Source organism: Peromyscus leucopus, chromosome 20, assembly GCF_004664715.2.
Source record: "Peromyscus leucopus breed LL Stock chromosome 20, UCI_PerLeu_2.1, whole genome shotgun sequence".
NCBI classification, from domain to species: Eukaryota; Metazoa; Chordata; class Mammalia; order Rodentia; family Cricetidae; genus Peromyscus; species Peromyscus leucopus.
This window is the reverse complement of record NC_051080.1, coordinates 36,371,682-36,390,297: the sequence shown is the minus strand read 5'-3', so window position 1 is coordinate 36,390,297 and position 18,616 is coordinate 36,371,682. Positions and strand designations below refer to the sequence as shown.

Below are 18,616 nucleotides of genomic sequence, written 5' to 3'. Positions count from 1 at the left end.
ACTGCTCTTGGCGGATCCCGCCACCTCTGTTGAGTGGCTCACAACCACCTGTAATTTCCCCTACAAAGGGATTCGATGCCTCTGACTTCTGAGCACCTACACTCAACATGCACAGACACACAGTTTGAACACACTTAAAACACTTTTTTTTCTTAATTAAAATGAGTGCTGTGAGCTGTAGATAGGTGTACAAAGCCAACATGAAAGGCGTGTATCTTGGGTGGGTGAGGGGAATTCTTTTTCTTCAGTTCATGTCTTCTACGGATGTTCTTTATGGCCTCAGGTCCCTAACTTGGCACCTTTTCTCTTCTTCTTCAGAGTTTCGATCTGGAAAGGCTCCTATCCTCATTGCCACAGACGTAGCCTCCCGTGGGCTAGGTTTGTATAGATAGGTGTCTCTGTTGATGGTTTGTGTATCTTTTGGTTTTAAAATGTTTTTGTCATGTCAAATTTAGAGTTGTATGTATATGAGTTTAGTCAAAAGAGAGTGTGTGATTTCCCCCCTTGGAATTTTTTTTTAACCTTTGTGGGTTTTTAATTTTTTTTTTTTATTATTTTGGGTTTTCTGCCATCATCCAACCCAACTCCCTTTTATTTTCAAAGTCTCGTTGGCTCCTGACAAACAGGCTTTGGTCTGCAGCAAGGCCTAGGCATGACTGTTAAGTTATAGGGAGAGGAGACATTCCTTTACAGCTTCATTTCTTTTTGGTTTTGTTCAGTTTTCTGGCTGGATAGAAGGAGCCTAATTAAACCTAGCTAGCAAAAGCTGGTTTCTTTAGTTTTCCCCTTATACCAGTCCTGTCTATTATAGATACAAACATAGAGGCCACTTTCCATGAACATTTACTAAGAAGGGTTTGATTACTCTGTACTGTAATGTCATTCTATTGAATCTGCATTGCCTGGTGTCACTTGAGTAAAATGATGGGCAATTCTCCCCTCTTCTTACCCATCATTTGGCCATTGATGTGTTGTCCGTTTAAGAACTTAATCTGAAGATGTTCTTTGGGAGTTTGAACCCACGATTTAAGATACATACAAATAGCCTGTGATACTTTGGCTTATTGTTTTGAACTGAACAAGTCTGACCCAAAATGTTTACATTCATAAAGATTATTTCAGCTGGGTATAGTAATGCATGCCTTTGATCCCAGTATTTGGGAGACAGAGGCAAGTGGTTTCTTTAGTTGGAGGCCAGCCTGGTGTGCCTAGTGAGCTATGGACCAGCTAGGGGTACATTGGGAGACACTATCCCCACAAAAAGATTCTTACAGCTGGGCATGGTAGTATATGCCTGTAAAATCCAGCACTTGGAAGGCTTAGGCAGGAGAATCAATAGTTTGAGGCCAACCTAGGTTATATAGCAAGATCTTGTTTTCGAGAAGTGGGGTCATGTCTGTCGTGAGGAATCCATTATTGCTGTGTTTAATTTCCTGTTGAGGAGGGTGAGAAGTACCAAGTTTCCCTGTGCACTTGAACATAGAATGCATAACAAGTTTTGAATGCAGCAGTGATGGAGCTTTTTTATCCCGTGAACTCCTTCAGAGGTAGTGACCTGCAGCCATGGCAGGGGTTTCGCTTTCCTCTGAGGTCATGTCTGGGTCTGTGCCGTTAGAACTTGGGCCTGTTGGGAGAGGAGGCAGAAGCCTGAAAGCAGTTTATAGAAGCGCTTTCAGTAATGGTGGTTTTTAAAACAGGCTTGCTATGTGCTGGTAGCTTCTTTGTGCATCTTGCCTAGACAATTAAAATCTTTGTTCTATGTCCCCTTGCATATTTTAACAAAATCAATTGGCTGCCATTAGAATAACTTAGACTCTTCATCCCACCCTCCCTCATTCTGGTGAGGGAGAGGGAAGGTGCCTGAGTCTGTTTCTTGTTACTCAACATCAGTGCTTGTTTTGGGCCCCTTTGTTTGCTGCCTTGTAAAAATCAAAAGGAGGGAGAAAACCCACCACAATGGCAGATTCTGACCAAGGTCCTACAAGATCCTGGAAAGTGAAGGCTTCTACCTCATAGACAGGGGTGCGATTTTCAGCTGAGTCACCAGGCCTTTTTTCACTTGTGTGGAGCGATGGTCTCTTAAATGATCCCTTCAGGTAAGTTCTTGGCCTCCCATAGTTTCATGATAGTCATCTGCAGGCGACCACTGTTCCCTTTCCACTGGGATATTTTTTATTTCGCTTTTTTTCTTTTTCTTTTTTGTTTTAAACTACAGACTGTTGAACTAAAAGTATTGAATTGATTTTGTTTTGTTTTTTAGCAGAAGCTTTGATATCAGCTGCAGATCACTCAGTACATGGCTGAGGCAATCTCCATTGGCCCGAAGCCGCTCTAGATGAGCCTGCTGGCTAGTCTTAGATTCTCCCTCCCAATTAGTGATTGACGCTGCAGGCCACGGCCTAGGTTCTCCTAGGCCATTGGCCAAAACATGGCACTTTCCATTTCTTACCCTGCTACAGCATCTTCTATAGACAGCAAGATAATATTGTGGGTGCACCAGTAGCCTCAGGGCAGCCTGGCCTGGGGAAAACCAGACTCTGTGCTTGCTCTCAGGTGGCCTCAGTCAGCTTTGTGTACCCCGGACACCTTTCTAGTATGAAGACCTTGCACCGTGTCCACCCTTTATCGAGCCTCTCCAGAAGTACTCCCAACTTTAGCATCTGGAGCCCGCCCAGTGCTTGCTGCTTGGAAAGCACACTCCTGTGCATCCAGCGCAGTCATTCAGCATGGTCTGTTGCCCATGGTCACTCAGTGGGAGTGACGGAGGGCCATTATCCAAGCTCTGAAGATGTGCTTACGGAGTTAACTCCCCACCCCCACCCCCACCCCCGCCCACCCCACTCTTCCATCCTTGCCCTATAATATTTTTTCTTTGTGGCATCAACGACCCAAGCCGGAGACTCAAGCTGCCCCCTGTGATAAGTGCCTTCTCGTCTTTCTGGTGTGATTCAGGACTTTAGGGGTCAGTAAAGACTGAGGAGCCTTTATTGTAATAAGAAACAGACGTAATGCCCCTACTTCACATGCCCCTAACAACAGCTGAATTTTTGTTTTTTAATCATCTCCCCTTTCCCCTGAAATTAATCCAGTCTGGGCAATAGATGCGTCTGACCCTTTGGATGTAACTTTTTTTTTAATTTTTCTACAATCACCCCAATTACCTTGGGGAGGCGTTGGAGGACCTGAAATTTTTACCTGAACCCAGGTTCTCCGGCGCTTGGCAACCAAATGGGGCTACAGAGAAGCATCTAAGCCAGTTCACAGAGCGAGCGTGTGTGGGGACTTCTCACTGCCACGGACCCTTGATGCATGCTCCCCGCGCTCCAGTGGTCCCGTGTCAGAAGGCGGAGTTTTCGAAAGGAGGCCGCCAAATATAAAAGACAAAGAGACGGGATCGGCTGCAGCGGTTTCCCAAAGGAGGAGGGAGTGTGCATCGGTCTGGTAACAAACAGAGAATGTTTTTTAATTATTTCTATCACAGAAATCTGTGTTTTATCTAGGATATTTTCGGAATATTCTTTGTAAAATGCAGATTTTTTTCCACAAAAAATTAGGATTCTGTTATTAAATTTGTTTGTTAAGTAGGTTAAAAAACTACATTTAGCTGAAAGCATTACACTAACATTTACATGATTTTAAGTTTTAGGGGGTTACCCAGCCCAATTCCTAGCCGTGTACAGAATATTCAATGTGTGTCTCAAGGTTTCATGGTTTTCCCCACATTGTTTGGCTATTGAATCTCCAGGTCATGTAGACAATCTGATCATTGATGATACAAGTACTAAGTTTGCAATAACCTTGAGTTGAGTGGAAAAAACCTCACTTGAGAAGCTGGGCTTGGTAGTACAGTGAAATTTTAGTGTAATGTGTTCTTGTGACTGCAAAGGGAAAGATAATGTGGGTGTTCAAACAAAGCAAAAGAGGTGTGCACTTTGGCTTTGGTTTGCTTTTTAACTACTACACAAGCGAAAAAACCCTAACTGTATATATAGTCTGAGAATGTAGTGAGTAGCTTGAGTGCCTTTCCAGGTTGCTCTGTGACTGGTCTGAAGGTAAGTTGGTTGTTGTTGGTAGTCTGTGCCAGGCTTCTCCCAACAGAGTAGAAGTGATTTGGCCCTGCACTTTCCTGGTGGTTACTGATTCCTTCTCCATCCCAGTTTTGAAAGGGGTGGGTGGCACTCGAGTGTGTCCGTCTGAACTCTGGTCTAGTGTAGCTCCTGTCAGCGTACGGTCGCAGAAGAGGCAGGAGTTTGGGGATTAAATGGGACTCCCTGGGAGTACAGCAAATCCAGGCGCAGTGCCCGCTGTGTCCTGAGAGTCACTGATCCTCTTTTACTCTGTTGGGATGAGTCTTTTTTGTACCTGCTCAGAGTGGTCACTAACTTGGTCTTCTCTCCTCTTGCTGTCATCTGCACTCGTGCTCCCCTCCTCTTGGCATTGTCCTTGACCTTCTCTTTCTCTGCCACATCACCTTACACGACGGCTCACCATTGACTTGGAAGATGTGGAAGATGTGAAGTTTGTGATCAACTACGACTATCCAAACAGCTCAGAGGATTACGTTCACCGTATTGGCCGAACGGCCCGGAGCACCAACAAGGGCACTGCCTATACCTTCTTTACCCCGGGGAACCTAAAGCAGGCTAGAGAGCTGATCAAAGTGTTGGAAGAGGCCAATCAGGCTATCAATCCAAAATTGATGCAGCTGGTGGACCACAGAGGCGGTGGCGGCGGAGGGGGTAAGGGTAAGTCCTGGAATTTTCCAGGTACTACCAAGGACTCCTAATACTAATTATGCCTTGTTTTTTGCTGGTGGGTTTTCTTCTTTTTGGTTTTTCATTTTGATCTGTGAAGGCTCTTTCTTGCTTGGAAGTCAGAGTTTTTGTGACCTCATTGTAAGTCAGAAAGCAAAATTTGTCATTATGCTGCCATTACTATTGTAGCCCGGTATGTGAGAATCTAAGACCCATTATTTAAATTTTGGGTCACATGCATATTCAAAATGAAACTAGTAGTACATTCCTGTAAATTTTTGGGAAGTGGGGGGTAGCTCAAGAGGTTTCTTTGTAACAGCCCTGGCTGTCCTGTAACTTTCTCTGTAGATCAGGCTGGCCTCAAACTCACAGAGCTGCTTCTGCCTCTGCCCCTTTCCCCCAACTGCTAGGATCAAGTGTTTGTCACTATATACCCAGCTGCCTAGAATTCTTAACACCTGGAGGTAAGGCCAGCTGTGACTCGTTAGGAACAGATTGAGCTTCCTAGAACCTGTCTCTTAATACATGTGAAGCTAAACTTTTGTTGGCTTCTTGATACCTTTAAACTGTTTCTTAATTTTATTAAGGTTTCAATTTTGCATGTGGAGAATTTGGTAATTTTTCGTCATTTCATAACATAGTATTAGCTGAGGCATACAGCTGATGTACAGTTGTGAGGTACACTCAGCTTTGTTCTCCTGGCCAGATTGTTTTTGTGGTCAGGCAGTGGTGGCACACATCTTTAATCCCACCACTCAAGTGGAAGAGGCAGGCAGATCTCAAGTTCAAGGTCAGCCTGGTCTATATTGTGAGTTTCAGGACAGCCAGGGCTAAACAGAAACCCTTTCTCATAAAGCCTGTTCCTGGTAGCACACGCCTTTAATCCCAGCACTTAGAAGGCAGAGGCAGGCAGATCTTTTGAGTTTGAGGACAGCCGGGGTTACACAGAGAAACCCTGTCTTGAAAAACCAAAAAAAAAAAAAGATTGTTTTTGTTAACTCAAGAAGAGTCTAAAAGGCACCACGTTGAGTGAAATATTAACTTAGAGACTAGCATTGCTGACAGTGAAGACGTGGTGAGTAGTTCTGTTCCCCTTCATGTGCAGTTTGTTCCGATCACATACTAGCATTAAAGATCCCTTTATCCTCCCACCAGGAGGTCGCTCTCGATACCGGACTACTTCTTCAGCCAACAATCCCAATCTGATGTATCAGGATGAGTGTGACCGGAGGCTTCGAGGGGTGAAGGACGGTGGCCGGAGAGATTCTACAAGCTACCGGGATCGCAGTGAAACCGATAGAGCCAGCTATGCCAACGGCAGCGGCTATGGCAGCCCCAATTCTGCCTTTGGGGCCCAAGCAGGCCAATACACGTATGCTCAAGGCACCTATGGGGCAGCTGCTTACGGCACCAGTGGCTACACGGCCCAGGAGTATGCTGCTGGCACCTACGGGGCCGGCGGTGCCGCCTCGAGCGGGAGGAGCTCCCAGAGCTCCAGCCAGCAGTTCAGTGGTCTGGGCCGAGCTGGGCAGCAGCCACAGCCACTGATGTCCCAGCAGTTTGCACAGCCTCCAGGAGCTACCAATATGATAGGCTACATGGGGCAGACTGCTTACCAGTACCCTCCTCCCCCTCCCCCCCCTCCTCCCTCTCGTAAATGAAGCTGCTTGGTGGAGTGCCTCCTGCAGATTCATTCCATCTAAAGGAATACTGTCTATTCTTTTACCCTTCTAGCCCTTTGCGTTTTTATTTTTCCTTTTTCCAACCATTGTGGTTTATCTTTTTTTAATGCATATTAGTTAAAATTCACTGCCAGGTTTCTTCTGCCCACCCAAAAGATCCAGTCTGTAATAACACATTTTGTAAGGGAAAAAAAATACATACATATATATATATATATAACTACATATATATATATATAAAACTGACTGGAAAAGATTAATTTCTTCCCCCGAATTAATGCATGTTGAGGATATTGAGCTATTTTTCATCTTAAAGGTATTAGGCATTTTTGTTGGAGCCTGTTGATAGGGAAGGAGGGGAGGGAAGGATGAATGGTCCCGCAGAAGATGGTGGCATCTGCTTCAGACTGTTCTCCTTCCTGGGAGAAGCCAAGAGCGACTTCCATGCGCATTGTCCATGGTGGGTTTTAAGTACTGAAGTTAGATTACTCAGGCCTGATGGATTTTAAGACAACCAGTCATTTTGGCTGATGGCTTATGACATGCATTTGACAGTTAAAAAAATTCCTAATTGGTTTTGACTCTCCTGCAGTTATTAAATATTAACCAGGTTAGTGTTGAGTTAGAAATTAAATTTCTTGAGTTCAAGCAATCTTTTTTTTTTTTTTTTTTTTTTTTTTAAGTTTAAAAAGTACAAGACATTGTTTTTGCTGAGTAGACTGGCATCTGGGTAGAGGCTGCCTGCGCGCCCCCCCCCCCCCCCCATATAACCAGGGAACATCTGCAAGTCAGTTTCTAGCCAGATAGCCATCATGAGCCGTAAGCATCAGAAGCTTAGCAGAAGCTTCCTGAGCGGCTGAGTCTACAGTGTAGAGAGCGCCTTTAGAAATGATGGAATCCAAACGGGCAGATCTTCCTCTTAAACTCAGTATTTTAAAAGTAAGAATGACTCATGGGCTGCTCTGCACGTGGAGAGCTAGTCTCCACAGCCTGTTCTGTGGTACTTTGTAGCAGCTGGAGGCACTCATCCTCGGCGTCCCTTTGCACTCAGCTTTTCCAAGGTAGGTAGTGCTTTAGGAGGCACTCTGGAGGACTAGAGCCCACCCCACCTTACTCTCCGCAGTGTGAAGGTGGGTGCGTTTGTCTCCTCGTCCATTTGTTCAATGTGTTCTTACTGAAACTCCCAAGAGCAACAGATGCATCTGAAAGAATATTCTGCTCTTGTGTCACCTAAGAGGACAGGACGACAGTAGATGGCCCCAGTGCCTGTGGTAGATCAGTGGTGGGTGGGCGGTTCATTCACAGTACAGTTAAAGGGAGGAGGCCCCATTGCATTCCTTGGCTGTGCCCTCAAGAGTGCCCTGCTGCTTTCTAACAGTCTTAACAACACTCTTGAGGTTTCCTTCAGGAAGAGGAAAGGGGTGGTTTTGAGGGCTCTGAAAGTAGGATTCAGTGTGCGACATAACAGGTAGGTTGTCAGCATATGTTGGCTATACGCATATGAACGCTTGGCATCCTTTTGTTTTCCTTACTATTTACAGAATGTTAAGCTAAGGGAGAATGGTGGGCACAGATGTGTATCAACCCTCCTCTGTGCTTTGGAACCAAAGTGTGTGTCTGTCTCTCACCCTGCTAAAAGGAAGCAGTGTCTAACCAAGGACACTGACCAGCCTGTTACAGATAACTCTTTCTACAACCAAATTCAGATGTATTTATTAAGCATTATACCATGGGCTATCCTGTGGTACTGTAGCTCTTCAAAACGCCTCTTCTGTTAACACCTCTGGGGATGAAGCAGTAGCACATCTCCCCATCAGAAGCATACTCCAGATGAAATTAACACCTGGTTTCTATTTCATGAGCTCTTTTGGCCTGGGTACAGCAGAAAACTAGCAGTTTTCCTATTTAGTGCAAATGACTTCTGCCTCCTTGTCTGTCCTTTTGAGTTCTCAGGACAGGCGTAGGCAAACCCTTTGAGCTGGGCTTATTGCCCTGGTGATTAACTCACTTAGGGAAAGGGCTTCGGTATTGGGCTGCTTCCCCTACCCCTCCCAAACAATTCATGTGCAGACTTCTCATCTAAAAGGTTGGTGGCTTTGCTTGGGATCAGTGCTCTGCTAATGCCTTTGCTGATCTCTCAACACATTCCTGTCATTGAGACTTGAGTTGTAGGTGTGATGTTAAGGCACAGGATGCTAAGAGCTGTTACTACTATTCTTAGTTTGTAAATTGTCCTTTTGATACCATCTTGTTTTCTTTTGTAGGTATAAATAAAAACAATTGACAATAAAGGTGTGAATTTTTATTACATTCAAACCTTACCAAGAGTTGAGTGTAATCTTAACATTTTGCTCCAAACAACAAATATTGGGAGTTGAATGACTAATTATCCTAGTTAGCACCTCAAACTGGGAGGGGAAAGTGGGGTTGATGATGGGTCTTGGCACAGGAATGAGTCACACAGTGAGATAACCATGGTGGCCACCTAGGCTGGCAACTGAAATGAGTCTAAGATGCAGTGTGGGAGTGGGTTGCGTGATATACACACATCCAGGGTCTTCAGTTCCACACTGACCTAGGAAGGATCTTTGTGAATGTGTCTACGAGTTCCGTGGCATGAGCCCTCCACTGTAGTCAAAAGAGCAACTGTTGGTCATTCATGGAGGAAGTATCTTGTAGCTCCTTATTTTCACTTGCCCATTGTAAGGCCTCACACTTGGGCAGTTGGACCAGGCATTGATGGCATATAAGTAGTCCTGCTGTTGATGGTAAGAGGAAGGTCTGCCAGTGCTTTGCTCAAATTCACACCAGCCATTTAAGTCACCAAGGAGATCAATCCAAGTGATTTACTCTGGGTGCCTTACAATGTGGTCCATCTCTTCAAACTGGCATTGGTAGGCTTAGCTTCTTTCCTTTGAGGACTAGAAGAAAAGGAAGGTGAGGTTACAGAATATACTATACTTCAAAGAATTGTTTTCACACACCCTTCCTTTTTGAGAGTTTGACTGACCTGACTCCCTAGTGCTCAGATTAAAGGCACAATCCACCACAACTGTGTCCCTTCCAAGTTGTCATCTGACAGGAGGGGTTGTCAGAAGTCCTCTTTCAGGTTAACCATGGGCTCCATGTCCCTCTGCCTGTTTTGGTTACTGGTGCTCCTTCCTACATAGTTGTAGACTCAGCAGTTGGCGTCTGTTCCATTGCCATAGACTATCTTGATCTCTTCACCCTGGACTTAGCTGCCCTGACTACTCTGCCTGCATGGCAACTAATGGGTTGGCTGAAATGAGTTCTTATAGATGATGCTCTTGGTGATGGAGTAACAAACCCGAGGCCTCGTGCTTAGTTGGTTTGCATTTCAAGGTTTATGACTTTCTAAAGCCCGTTTTGGATCTTAGGAGATTTTCCCAACCAGGTCTGTCAAAAGTCCTCTTCCAGTTCTCTTATCTGTACACAAGTATCATTCCCATTGGTTTGTGCCTCCCCCATCCAAATAGGCTTCAGAAGTGATGAGCCTTGACCCTGCCTCAGACCAGCTGGAGTACCAGAGTGTGTAGTGACTTAGGACACTGCCTACCTTTGGTCACATACAAGTAGAAGAAGTCACAGTAAAAGATGGTTTGTACTACTCCAGACACCACTGAGATCTGATCATAGAAATTCTCTGTCTGGTACCGCCAGATCCAGTTGGCTAGATAGAGTGCCCGATAAAGCCCCAGGAAGAACAGGTAGTGAGTGGTGATGGTCTCAGCCTCTCCAGTCTTGCTGATCATGAAGAGCTGTGGCAGGATGGCCACCGACTCCAAATAGATGGAGAAAGTCCAGAGGACCTGTCAGAAGAGCAGAGAAGGCTGGAGGGTCCACTGCTTGGGAGGACCCACGCGTAGTGAACGTTGAGAACAGTTGTCGGGGTCCTAGTGTAACAGTAACCCAGGTAGGCTTTGAGCTAACTGTCCCAAGGAAGGGCTGGGGTGACACACCAGGCTTAAGAACTTGTTATTTGTGGCTTTCTGGTGTTGGGGACAGAAGCCAAGGTCAGACGCGTGCTGGACAAGCACTCTTCCCCATTGTGTCCCCAGCCCTGAACTGCAGTAGCTGTTCCTTTCCATCGCTGTCTATGGAAACACAAACTCGGGGATGGAGTGCCTGCTTGTTTTTTAAGTGCAAACATGTCCACACCACAGTTTATAAAGGACATAATTTAAGCCACAGCTTGTCAGGGGTCCATCAATACCAGCAGAGGACCTCCAGACATTCTCTTGAAGCCCTAGCTAGTCTGCTGAGTTAATAGTGGCCTGGACTGCTCTTGGGGACACAAGGTCCTAACAGAAGCAGGGTCACCACCTGCTGGAACCTCATGACTGAACCGATGTGCCCCTTACCGCTGTGAATGGTAAGAAATGGGCTTGCAATAGGCAGGCTGAAGAGGGTGCTGGGAGGCACCCCTGCCTTGGGATCAGACTCACCTCCGTTGGTGCGTAACTGTAGTTGACCAGAAAGGAAAGGCCAATCACGGGGACCAGGAGGAACTCCAGTCGGAATGTGTCATTCTCGCTGTCAAATGTTTTCCGGAACTTCCAGTAGATCATGTACACCGTGAAGTAGGCGCAGAGAAGGAAGACCACCTAGGGAGGCGGGGGCAGCAGGAAGTCTCTGTAGTTTTGGAGCCTGTGCTGGAACTCACTGTAGCCCAGGCTGGCCTCGTACTCACAGAGATCCCCCTGCCTCTGCCTCCTGAGTGCTGGGATTAAAGGTGTGCGCCACCACTGCCCGGCTTGAAATCATTCCTTTCTTTCTTTCTTTTTTTTTTTGGGGGGGGGGGTTCAAGACAGGTTTTCTCTGTGTAGCTTTGCACCTGTCCTGGAACTCACTTGGTAGACCAGGCTGGCCTCGAATTCACAGAGATCCGCCTGGCTCTGCCTCCCGAGTGCTGGGATTAAAGGTGTGCGCCACCACCGCCCAGCTTGAAATCATTTCTTAAAGCTCATGCTAAGCTGTAATATCTGTAACCCCAAGGACCAACATATTATTGTCCCCCAACATGAGAGAGAGAGAGAGAGAGAGAGAGAGAGGGAGAGAGTGATAAGTTCCTGGGGCCCCTAGTCTTGTGGGCTGGTGATCACTGGCTTCTCTAGTATTATTCTCAGGATCTTCTCTTTTGCAGGTCTGGACAGCCTTGGAATTTGCATTTCTAACAACTTCCCAGGTGGCGCTAATGCTGCTTAGCTGGCACTAGACTACACTGGCATAGAGAACTCAAACGTCACTAGAATGACATGCTGTCACCACAACCTGTAGCGTGGGGGTCACATGCCCTGCGAAGACGTGTGAGTCTGTCTCCCCTACAAGAGGACACATGGGCAGGACCCTCCTCTGAATCCCCCAGATCCTTACTCAGCACAGATTAGCGAGGATGGGAATGCAGGAAGTGACGACCACTTTTCCATTCCATTCCAGACTAGACACCTCATCCTGCCACACAAGGCTGGGTGTGCAGAGGAATGAACTAAGCGGGTGAGGAGTCTAAGTAGGGGGTGATGTTAAGACCCCAGATTCACACCGTTAAAATGCTTCACAGGTGACATCTCCCCCCCCCCCCCACCTCCCCTGCTAGGGATGAGCTACCTGGACTCCCAAAGAATCTCTCTGAGACAGAGAATTTCCTTTAGTGTACCATATCCTCTCTTGGAATCTTCACAGTTACCCTGTAAGATACATGTAAGACACTCCCACTCCACACATGAGCAGGTAAAACTGGGACTTCAAATATAATGCACTCAACCAAAACTACATTTCCAGAGTAGGTGGGAATCACGGGGGAGAATTTTCAGAAAGGCTTTGGGTCTTTTGTTTATTTGTTGTGGGCTTTTGCTTGCTTGTTTGTTTGTTTCAAGACAGGGTTTCTCTGTGTAGCCCTGGCTGTCCTGGAACTTGCTCTGTAGACCAGGCTGGCCTTGAAGTCACAGAAATCCGCCTGCTTCTGCCCCCCCAGTGCTGGGGTTAAAGGCGTGTGCTACCACCATGCCTAGTTTGGTTTTTTTTTTTAAAGAGGTGTGTGTGTGTGTGTGTGTGTGCGTGCCACTTGAGATTTTGGATAAACTATCTAAAAAGAGCTTTCTCCAGATGGGTGATGGTAGTGCACACCTTTCATCCCAGCACTGGAGAGGAGATCTCTGTGAGTTCAAGGCCAGCCTGATCTACATAGTGAGTTCCAGGACAGCCAAGGCTATATAGAGAGAACCTGTCTCAAAAACAAACAAACAAACAAAACCAAAAACACCACCACCAACAAAAAGCTTTCTCCACAATCCCAGCATATGGGAAGCTGAGGCAGGATGATTTCAAGTTCAAGGCCAGCCTTTACTATGTGTTAAGATCCTATTTCCAAACCAAGAGAAGGTTGAACTGGGTGGCGGCGGCGCACACCTTTAATCCCAGCACTTGGGAGGCAGAGGCAGGGGAATCTCTGTGAGTTCGAGGCCAGCCTGGGCTACAGAGTGAGTTCCAGGACAGGCTCCAAAGCTACACAGAGAAATCCTGTCTTAAAAAAAAAAAACAAAAAACAAGCAAACAGGGTTGGGGATTTAGCTCAGTGGTAGAGCGCTTGCCTAGCAAGCACAAGGTCTTGGGTTCAATCCTCAGCTCAAAAAAAGAAAAAGAAAAAAAAAACACAAGCAAACAAAAAACCAGAAGGCTGGAGAGAGGTGGTGAGTACTTCCTGCTCTTGCAGAGAAGCCAAGTTTGGTTCCCAGCACCCATATGGCAGCTAGCTCACAATGGGCGTTAACTCCAGTTTCAGGGAATCCAACACCTTCTGGCCTCTGTGGGCACTGCATACATGTGGCGCACATACACACAGGCAAACATTCATACATAGAAAGTACAAGTAAACCATTAAAAACTAAAACAAGCCAAGTACAGTGGCATATAGTGATTGTAGCATGCAGGAGGCAGAGGCAGGTGGATTTCTGTGAGTTCCAGGACCCCCAAGGCTACATAGTATGACCCCATCTTATTTAAAAAAAAAAAAAAAAAAAAAGCTTATCTAGCTGGTAGGTACCTTACTGGGCCACCAATACCCTCTGCCTTAGGAGCCACACACACACTTTGTAACCCTGTGGTAACGGAGAATAGATATGCTCATGACTAGCCACACAACTTACCAGGCCCACTGCCAAATGAAACTGTGAGGCCCTTTGTTTATAACTAGGAATTTCAAGATGGCAACAGCAGAGGCGTCAGGCAAGTGCCGGGCTCGGCTGGACAACTGTATAGTTTAATTGCCCACGAGTCCTGGCCACCCCAAGGCTGTCGAGCAAAGAGTTACAAGGAGCCTAGGAGTCCAGGGGCCTGCCAAGCCTGCCCTGGACTGCTCACATCCAGATGTTAGGTAACAGGAATGTGCCTTTGCTAAAGTCACTCATGCTGTTAGCATCTGAGCAGCTGCACCCCACTCTGCTGAACTAGCAATCTGTTCTTATCTCTGATGTACCTGCCTCAAAGCCAGGAAGGCTGATGAGACTCTTCACCCCAAAAGCACCCAACCATGGCACAGAGATGAGGCATGGTGGTGGGACTGAGAAAACCACACTTCCAAACCATAGCACCATCAAAGCCTTTGGTCCCTGTGGCTAACCGAAGCCACCTGGCACTGTGCCCAGTGCCCCCTGGCCTCTCTCCCTACAGCCATCCCACAGGGTTCCCCACTGCCTCAGCCTCACACCGCTTCTCTCAAGAGGCCAGCCTGTTCCTGTGCCTCAAGGGCCTTTGCCCTGGCTACGCGTTTGGTTTGGTACTCGTCCACTGATCTCAGGTCTGTCGCTTGTCACGAACACCTCGGTTAACTCCTCAGCACCTGCCCACACTCCCTGAAGTAGCTATGCCGTGATCCTCTATCAGATGACTCTTCAGAACTTTTTAAAAAGTCAGATGTTGCCGGGCGTTGGTGGTGCACGCCTTTAATCCCAGCACTCGGGAGGCAGAGCCAGGCGGATCTCTGTGAGTTCGAGGCCAGCCTGGTCTACCAAGTGAGCTCCAGGAAAGGCACAAAGCTACACAGAGAAACCCTGTCTCGAAAAACCAAAAAAAAAAAAAAAAAAAAAGTCAGATGTTAATACTTTGCTTAGCCCCCTGCACAACCAATGTTCTCATTTGTTTCTGGTGTTCCCCGCAGGATCCATGAGTCTTGCATGTCTCCAAGTGCCTGGCACAGCAGAGGCAGAACACACTTACACACTTGCTGCAAACCAAGTTCACCAACTGTCCAGGGTCCAATAAACAAATGCCTGAATTGTTTGTTAAACCATTCTGTGTTACGGCTAGTTTTTAGGAAATATTCAGTCCATGGTAGAGTGCTAGTATTTACGTGTGTGTGTGTGTGTGTGTGTGTGTGTGTAGTGTCGGGTGTTCTTTTGAGACACTGTCTCATTGTGTAGCCCTGGAACCAAGTATGTCGACCAGGCTGGCCTTGAACTTGCAGCAATCCTCCCGCCTCCCTGTTCCCCCAGGGCTGAGACTTCAGGAGTGCATCGTGATACCTGCCTCACATTTAAATATGTGACCTTGATGAATTTCACAGCCCCCCCCCCCCCTGAGCTAAGTATAGGTACCACCTTGGCCCTGAGGGAACCGTACAGAGGCCCGTACCTGAAAGGCCCTGGACAGCAAGGCAGGTGCGAGAGCTCCACCCCCGGCCTGAAACTTCCCCACACAGCAGCAGCCCCCCCAGCCCCCCACCCCAGCCCCCACCCCACGCTCTCACCTTCATCACTGTGTTGTAGATGGAGATGAAATTGTAGACGAGGTCCAGGTACCTGGTGGTGAAGACCAGAGCAAAAAGAATCTGGCTCTTCCCAGAGATGCCTGTGCGGGGTGAACAAGGGACCATGAGAACACAGTCTTCAGGTGGCCACGCAGGCGCCAGATACGCCTGTCCCCGCCCCGCTCCAAGTCACTGGAGTTCCTCTGCCTCTCGTGGAGCTGTGATCTGTCACCAAATAAAGATCTGAACGCTACGTTCCCAGTCACCCTGCGTGCGCCACCTTGGTGCTTCTCTGTGGAGGATGCGGGGGTAGTGTGAGTCGCCCCGGGTGGGGGTGTTGAGGCTGTTCTGTGAGCCACCCCCGGAGCTCCAGTGGCAACCCCAGAGCTCCATCCTGGGAGAACAAGGCACTGACTCCAGGTGCTGATTCACCGGGGAGACAGGCAGGCAGATGCAGACGCGGGCCAGCAGCACTCTGTTTCCCAAAAGGCACAAATTTAAAAAGCCCTTTCCCGACTTACAAAGGTTATGCCTATTTTTACTCATTATAATACAAAAATCAGGGGTGCAACTCAGTGACTTGCCAAGCATGTGCAAGGCCCGGGTTCCGTCCCAACAGTGCAATTAGTAAATAATAAACACCAAATAGAGCATGCACAAGCAACCAAGCCTGGGTGCACAGACCTCGGGCCACTGCTCACTGTATGCCCCTGAGTGCGTGATCCAGTGGTGCCTTATTCTCCACGCTGTCTCTTTTTTCTTTCTCTCTTTTGAGACAGGGTCTTGCTGTGTAGTCCTGACTGGCATCGAGCTTGCTATATAGAATAGGTTGGCTAGCCGGGCATGGTGGTGCTAGCCTTTAATCCCAACACTCGGGAGGCAGTGGCAGGCCTTTTGAGTTCAAGGCCAGCCAGGGCTATACAGTGAAACCATGTCTCAAAATTAATTAATAAATAATAATAAATAAAAAGGGCTGGCCTCAAGCTTTTAGCAACTCTCCCTTCCTCTACCTTTTCAGTGCTGGGGTATAGGTGTGTACCACCACCTGCCCAGCTCCAAGGTCTGCCTGTCTGTCTGTCTTTCTTTTTAAAAAGGATTTATTTACTTTGAGCCAGAGAGATGGCTCAGTAGTTAAGAGCACTTACTGCTCTTGTAGAAGACCAGGGTTTGGTTCCTAGCCCTCACAAAGTGGCTTACACCTGCCTATAACTCCAGTCTCCAGAGATCTGATGTCCTCTTCTGACCCCCACCATCAAGGCAAGCAAACAGACTCAGGTACACACACATACACATAAAAGGAATAAATAAGTGTAATAAAATACTATTTCTTTTAGCTAGGTGTGGTGGTGTACACCTTTAATCCTAGCATTCAGGAGGCCAAGTTGGGTGGATCTCTATGAGTTCCAGTCCAGCTATAATCATATAGTGATAACATGTTTCAAAATATAAACAAAAAGATTTTGTGTGTGTGTGTGTGTGTGTGTGTGTGTGTGTGTGTGTACGTGTGTACTGCCGGCGGCGGTGGCATATATATATTTGTAACACAAGCGTACCTGGTGCCCGTGTAAGTACCTGGAACTGGAGTTACAGTTATACAGTTATAAGCCATGATGTAGGTGCTAGGAATTGAATCCAGGTCCTCCGCAAGAGCAATCAGTGCTCTTAACCACTGACCCATCTTTCCAGCCCTGGCCCATGGTGTTTCTTGGCCTCCTTGGTCTATTCTTTATTTATTTATCTGAGTTAAAGTCTTGTTATATAGCTCAGGATGGCCTTGAACTCCCAATTCTCCTACCTAAGCCTCCCAAAGGTTATTTATTTACTTAGTATATGTTTGTAGTGTTTGTATGTGCACACATGCCATGTATGGAGATCAGAGGACAGCTTTCATGGGATCCACCACGTGTCCTCGTCAGTCTTACCATTCCCCTTCACAGTGCCCATGTCTCGGCAGCCACGGTCAACTGACCTCACCCCTGGTCTCAAGAGCAGCTAAAATCACTGGCCCGCCATCCCTCTCCTGGCCCGCTCTACCTGTCTCTACCAAAACAGCAGCCCCCACCCATCCTGCCCATGACGTCCTCTGAAGCACAGGCACAGGTCCAGGGGACTTCTGTCTTGGGCCTCCAGCCTCCAGGTGCCCTGAGCCAGACCCCGAAGGACTGTGAGTGAGTCTCTCAGGAGACTCCAGGCCCCGGTAACTTCCAGTTCGGTGCAGAGCCACTGGATCCAACCTTACTCAGCCCAGTCCTTCTCCTATCCAGTCTCCCAGGTGACAGACATCTCAACCTCCATCCCCTGATTCAGGAGAGACCTGCTGTGCCTCGTCCTCTGCCTCTACACCCTCCATCTCCATCTTCTGAATCGTCCATGGCTTCCTTAGTCCTGGATCCTGAGCACCTCTGGACCACGCTACCTTCCCGATTCCTCTCCCTCCTGTGTGTCCTGCCCAGGATATGCCCTATGCCCTGTGGCTTTTATGTGTCTGCACTGGTGTCCTCAACTCTGTATCCTGTTTCTGGGGCGCACACACTGCCCATCCTCTTCCTCCACGTAGCGCTCAGCTGTTCTCTGCTTCCTCAGCCCTGGGGGAGTCTGAGCTTACCCCATAGCCCCCATGGGAATGCCTAACACGGGGACAAAGATGGCTGAAAGACAGTTGGGCAGCTTTTCATCGCACCGCGGGGGACTGCAACCATCAATCCAACCGGGAAACTTCTCCCAACCCCAGCGAGGCAGCAAGGCAGCCAGACCAATACCTCCAATATCTCCCAGCTTCCCCCTGGGCCAGCTCCAGCCCCCTGGGCCAGGCTGGGGTCACTAGCACGCAGGAAAAGGAAGACTCTCCCTGGGGAGTGGAAGGCGGCAGAGTGGAGGGAAAGACCCTAAGACGAGGGGTCTTCTAAATACACACTCTTCCCTCCTAGGGAGGGGAAGGGTGGCCGCCCCCGCCCCCAAGTCCTCGCCCAGGAGCAGTGTGGCACCTCCCGCTTGGAGTGGAGGACAGGGCGAGGGAGGTGCGGGAGCAGTATCCGTGGAGGCGGAAGCCACGCTCCCGGATCCTCGGGTGTCGAACAACTTCACTGAAGTCTTCGGAAGCGCGCGCGCGCCGCGCGGCTCCCTCGGAGCCCGAGCCCCGACCCTGGTCCCCGTCCCGCCCAGCCCCGGGCGCCGCTCACCGGCGCAGCTCTTGGACCTCCAGATCTTCCCCAGGAGCAAGACCATGGCCAGGAGGTGGCTCAGGTCGCCGAGGATTCGGAACACATTCATGGTCCCGCCCGCCGCTTCCCGCGCCGCGTCGCGCGGAACTCCCAGGGAACTTTCTGGAGCGCCGAGCGCCGCCGCTGCCACGTCCCCGTCCCCGTCCCCGCGCCGCGCGGTGCCCCAGGCCGCTGCCGCGCCTCCTCGTGCGCGCGCGC

General features: G+C 48.3%; 2 protein-coding genes across 3 annotated transcripts in view; one reads left to right on the top strand and one right to left on the bottom strand.

The window, feature by feature from the left end:
* Ddx17 (DEAD-box helicase 17) overlaps positions 1-8,727 on the top strand; it is a 21,717-nt gene extending 12,990 nt beyond the window's left edge. Inside the window, exons 11-13 of one of the 2 annotated variants that reach the window (XM_028871151.2) lie at positions 319-378; positions 4,503-4,745; positions 5,910-8,727. In XM_028871151.2, coding sequence (XP_028726984.1) covers positions 319-378; positions 4,503-4,745; positions 5,910-6,415 — 809 coding nt within the window. In that variant the 3' untranslated portion in view covers positions 6,416-8,727. The remainder of the gene's footprint in view (positions 1-318; positions 379-4,502; positions 4,746-5,909) is intronic. The other variant, XM_028871152.2, reaches the window with a different exon arrangement.
* On the bottom strand, positions 8,724-18,616 carry Kdelr3 (KDEL endoplasmic reticulum protein retention receptor 3). Its single transcript, XM_028871153.2, has 5 exons — positions 18,377-18,616; positions 15,198-15,298; positions 10,903-11,061; positions 10,014-10,266; positions 8,724-9,357 (listed from the first exon to the last, which is right to left on the bottom strand). The coding sequence occupies exons 1-5, from the start codon at positions 18,465-18,467 to the stop codon at positions 9,317-9,319; spliced, it is 645 nt and encodes a 214-aa protein (XP_028726986.1). The 5' UTR covers positions 18,468-18,616; the 3' UTR covers positions 8,724-9,316.

Coding starts and splice junctions, on each gene's coding strand:
- Kdelr3 (XM_028871153.2), bottom strand. CDS start 18,467: ATGAATGTGTTCCGAATCCTCGGCGACCTGAGCCACCTCCTGGCCATG. Junction 15,299..18,376: donor GAGGTCCAAGAGCTGCGCCG/GTGAGCGGCGCC, acceptor CACCCCGCACAG/GCATCTCTGGGAAGAGCCAG. Junction 9,358..10,013: donor CTACTTGTATGTGACCAAAG/GTAGGCAGTGTC, acceptor CTTTTCTTCTAG/TCCTCAAAGGAAAGAAGCTA.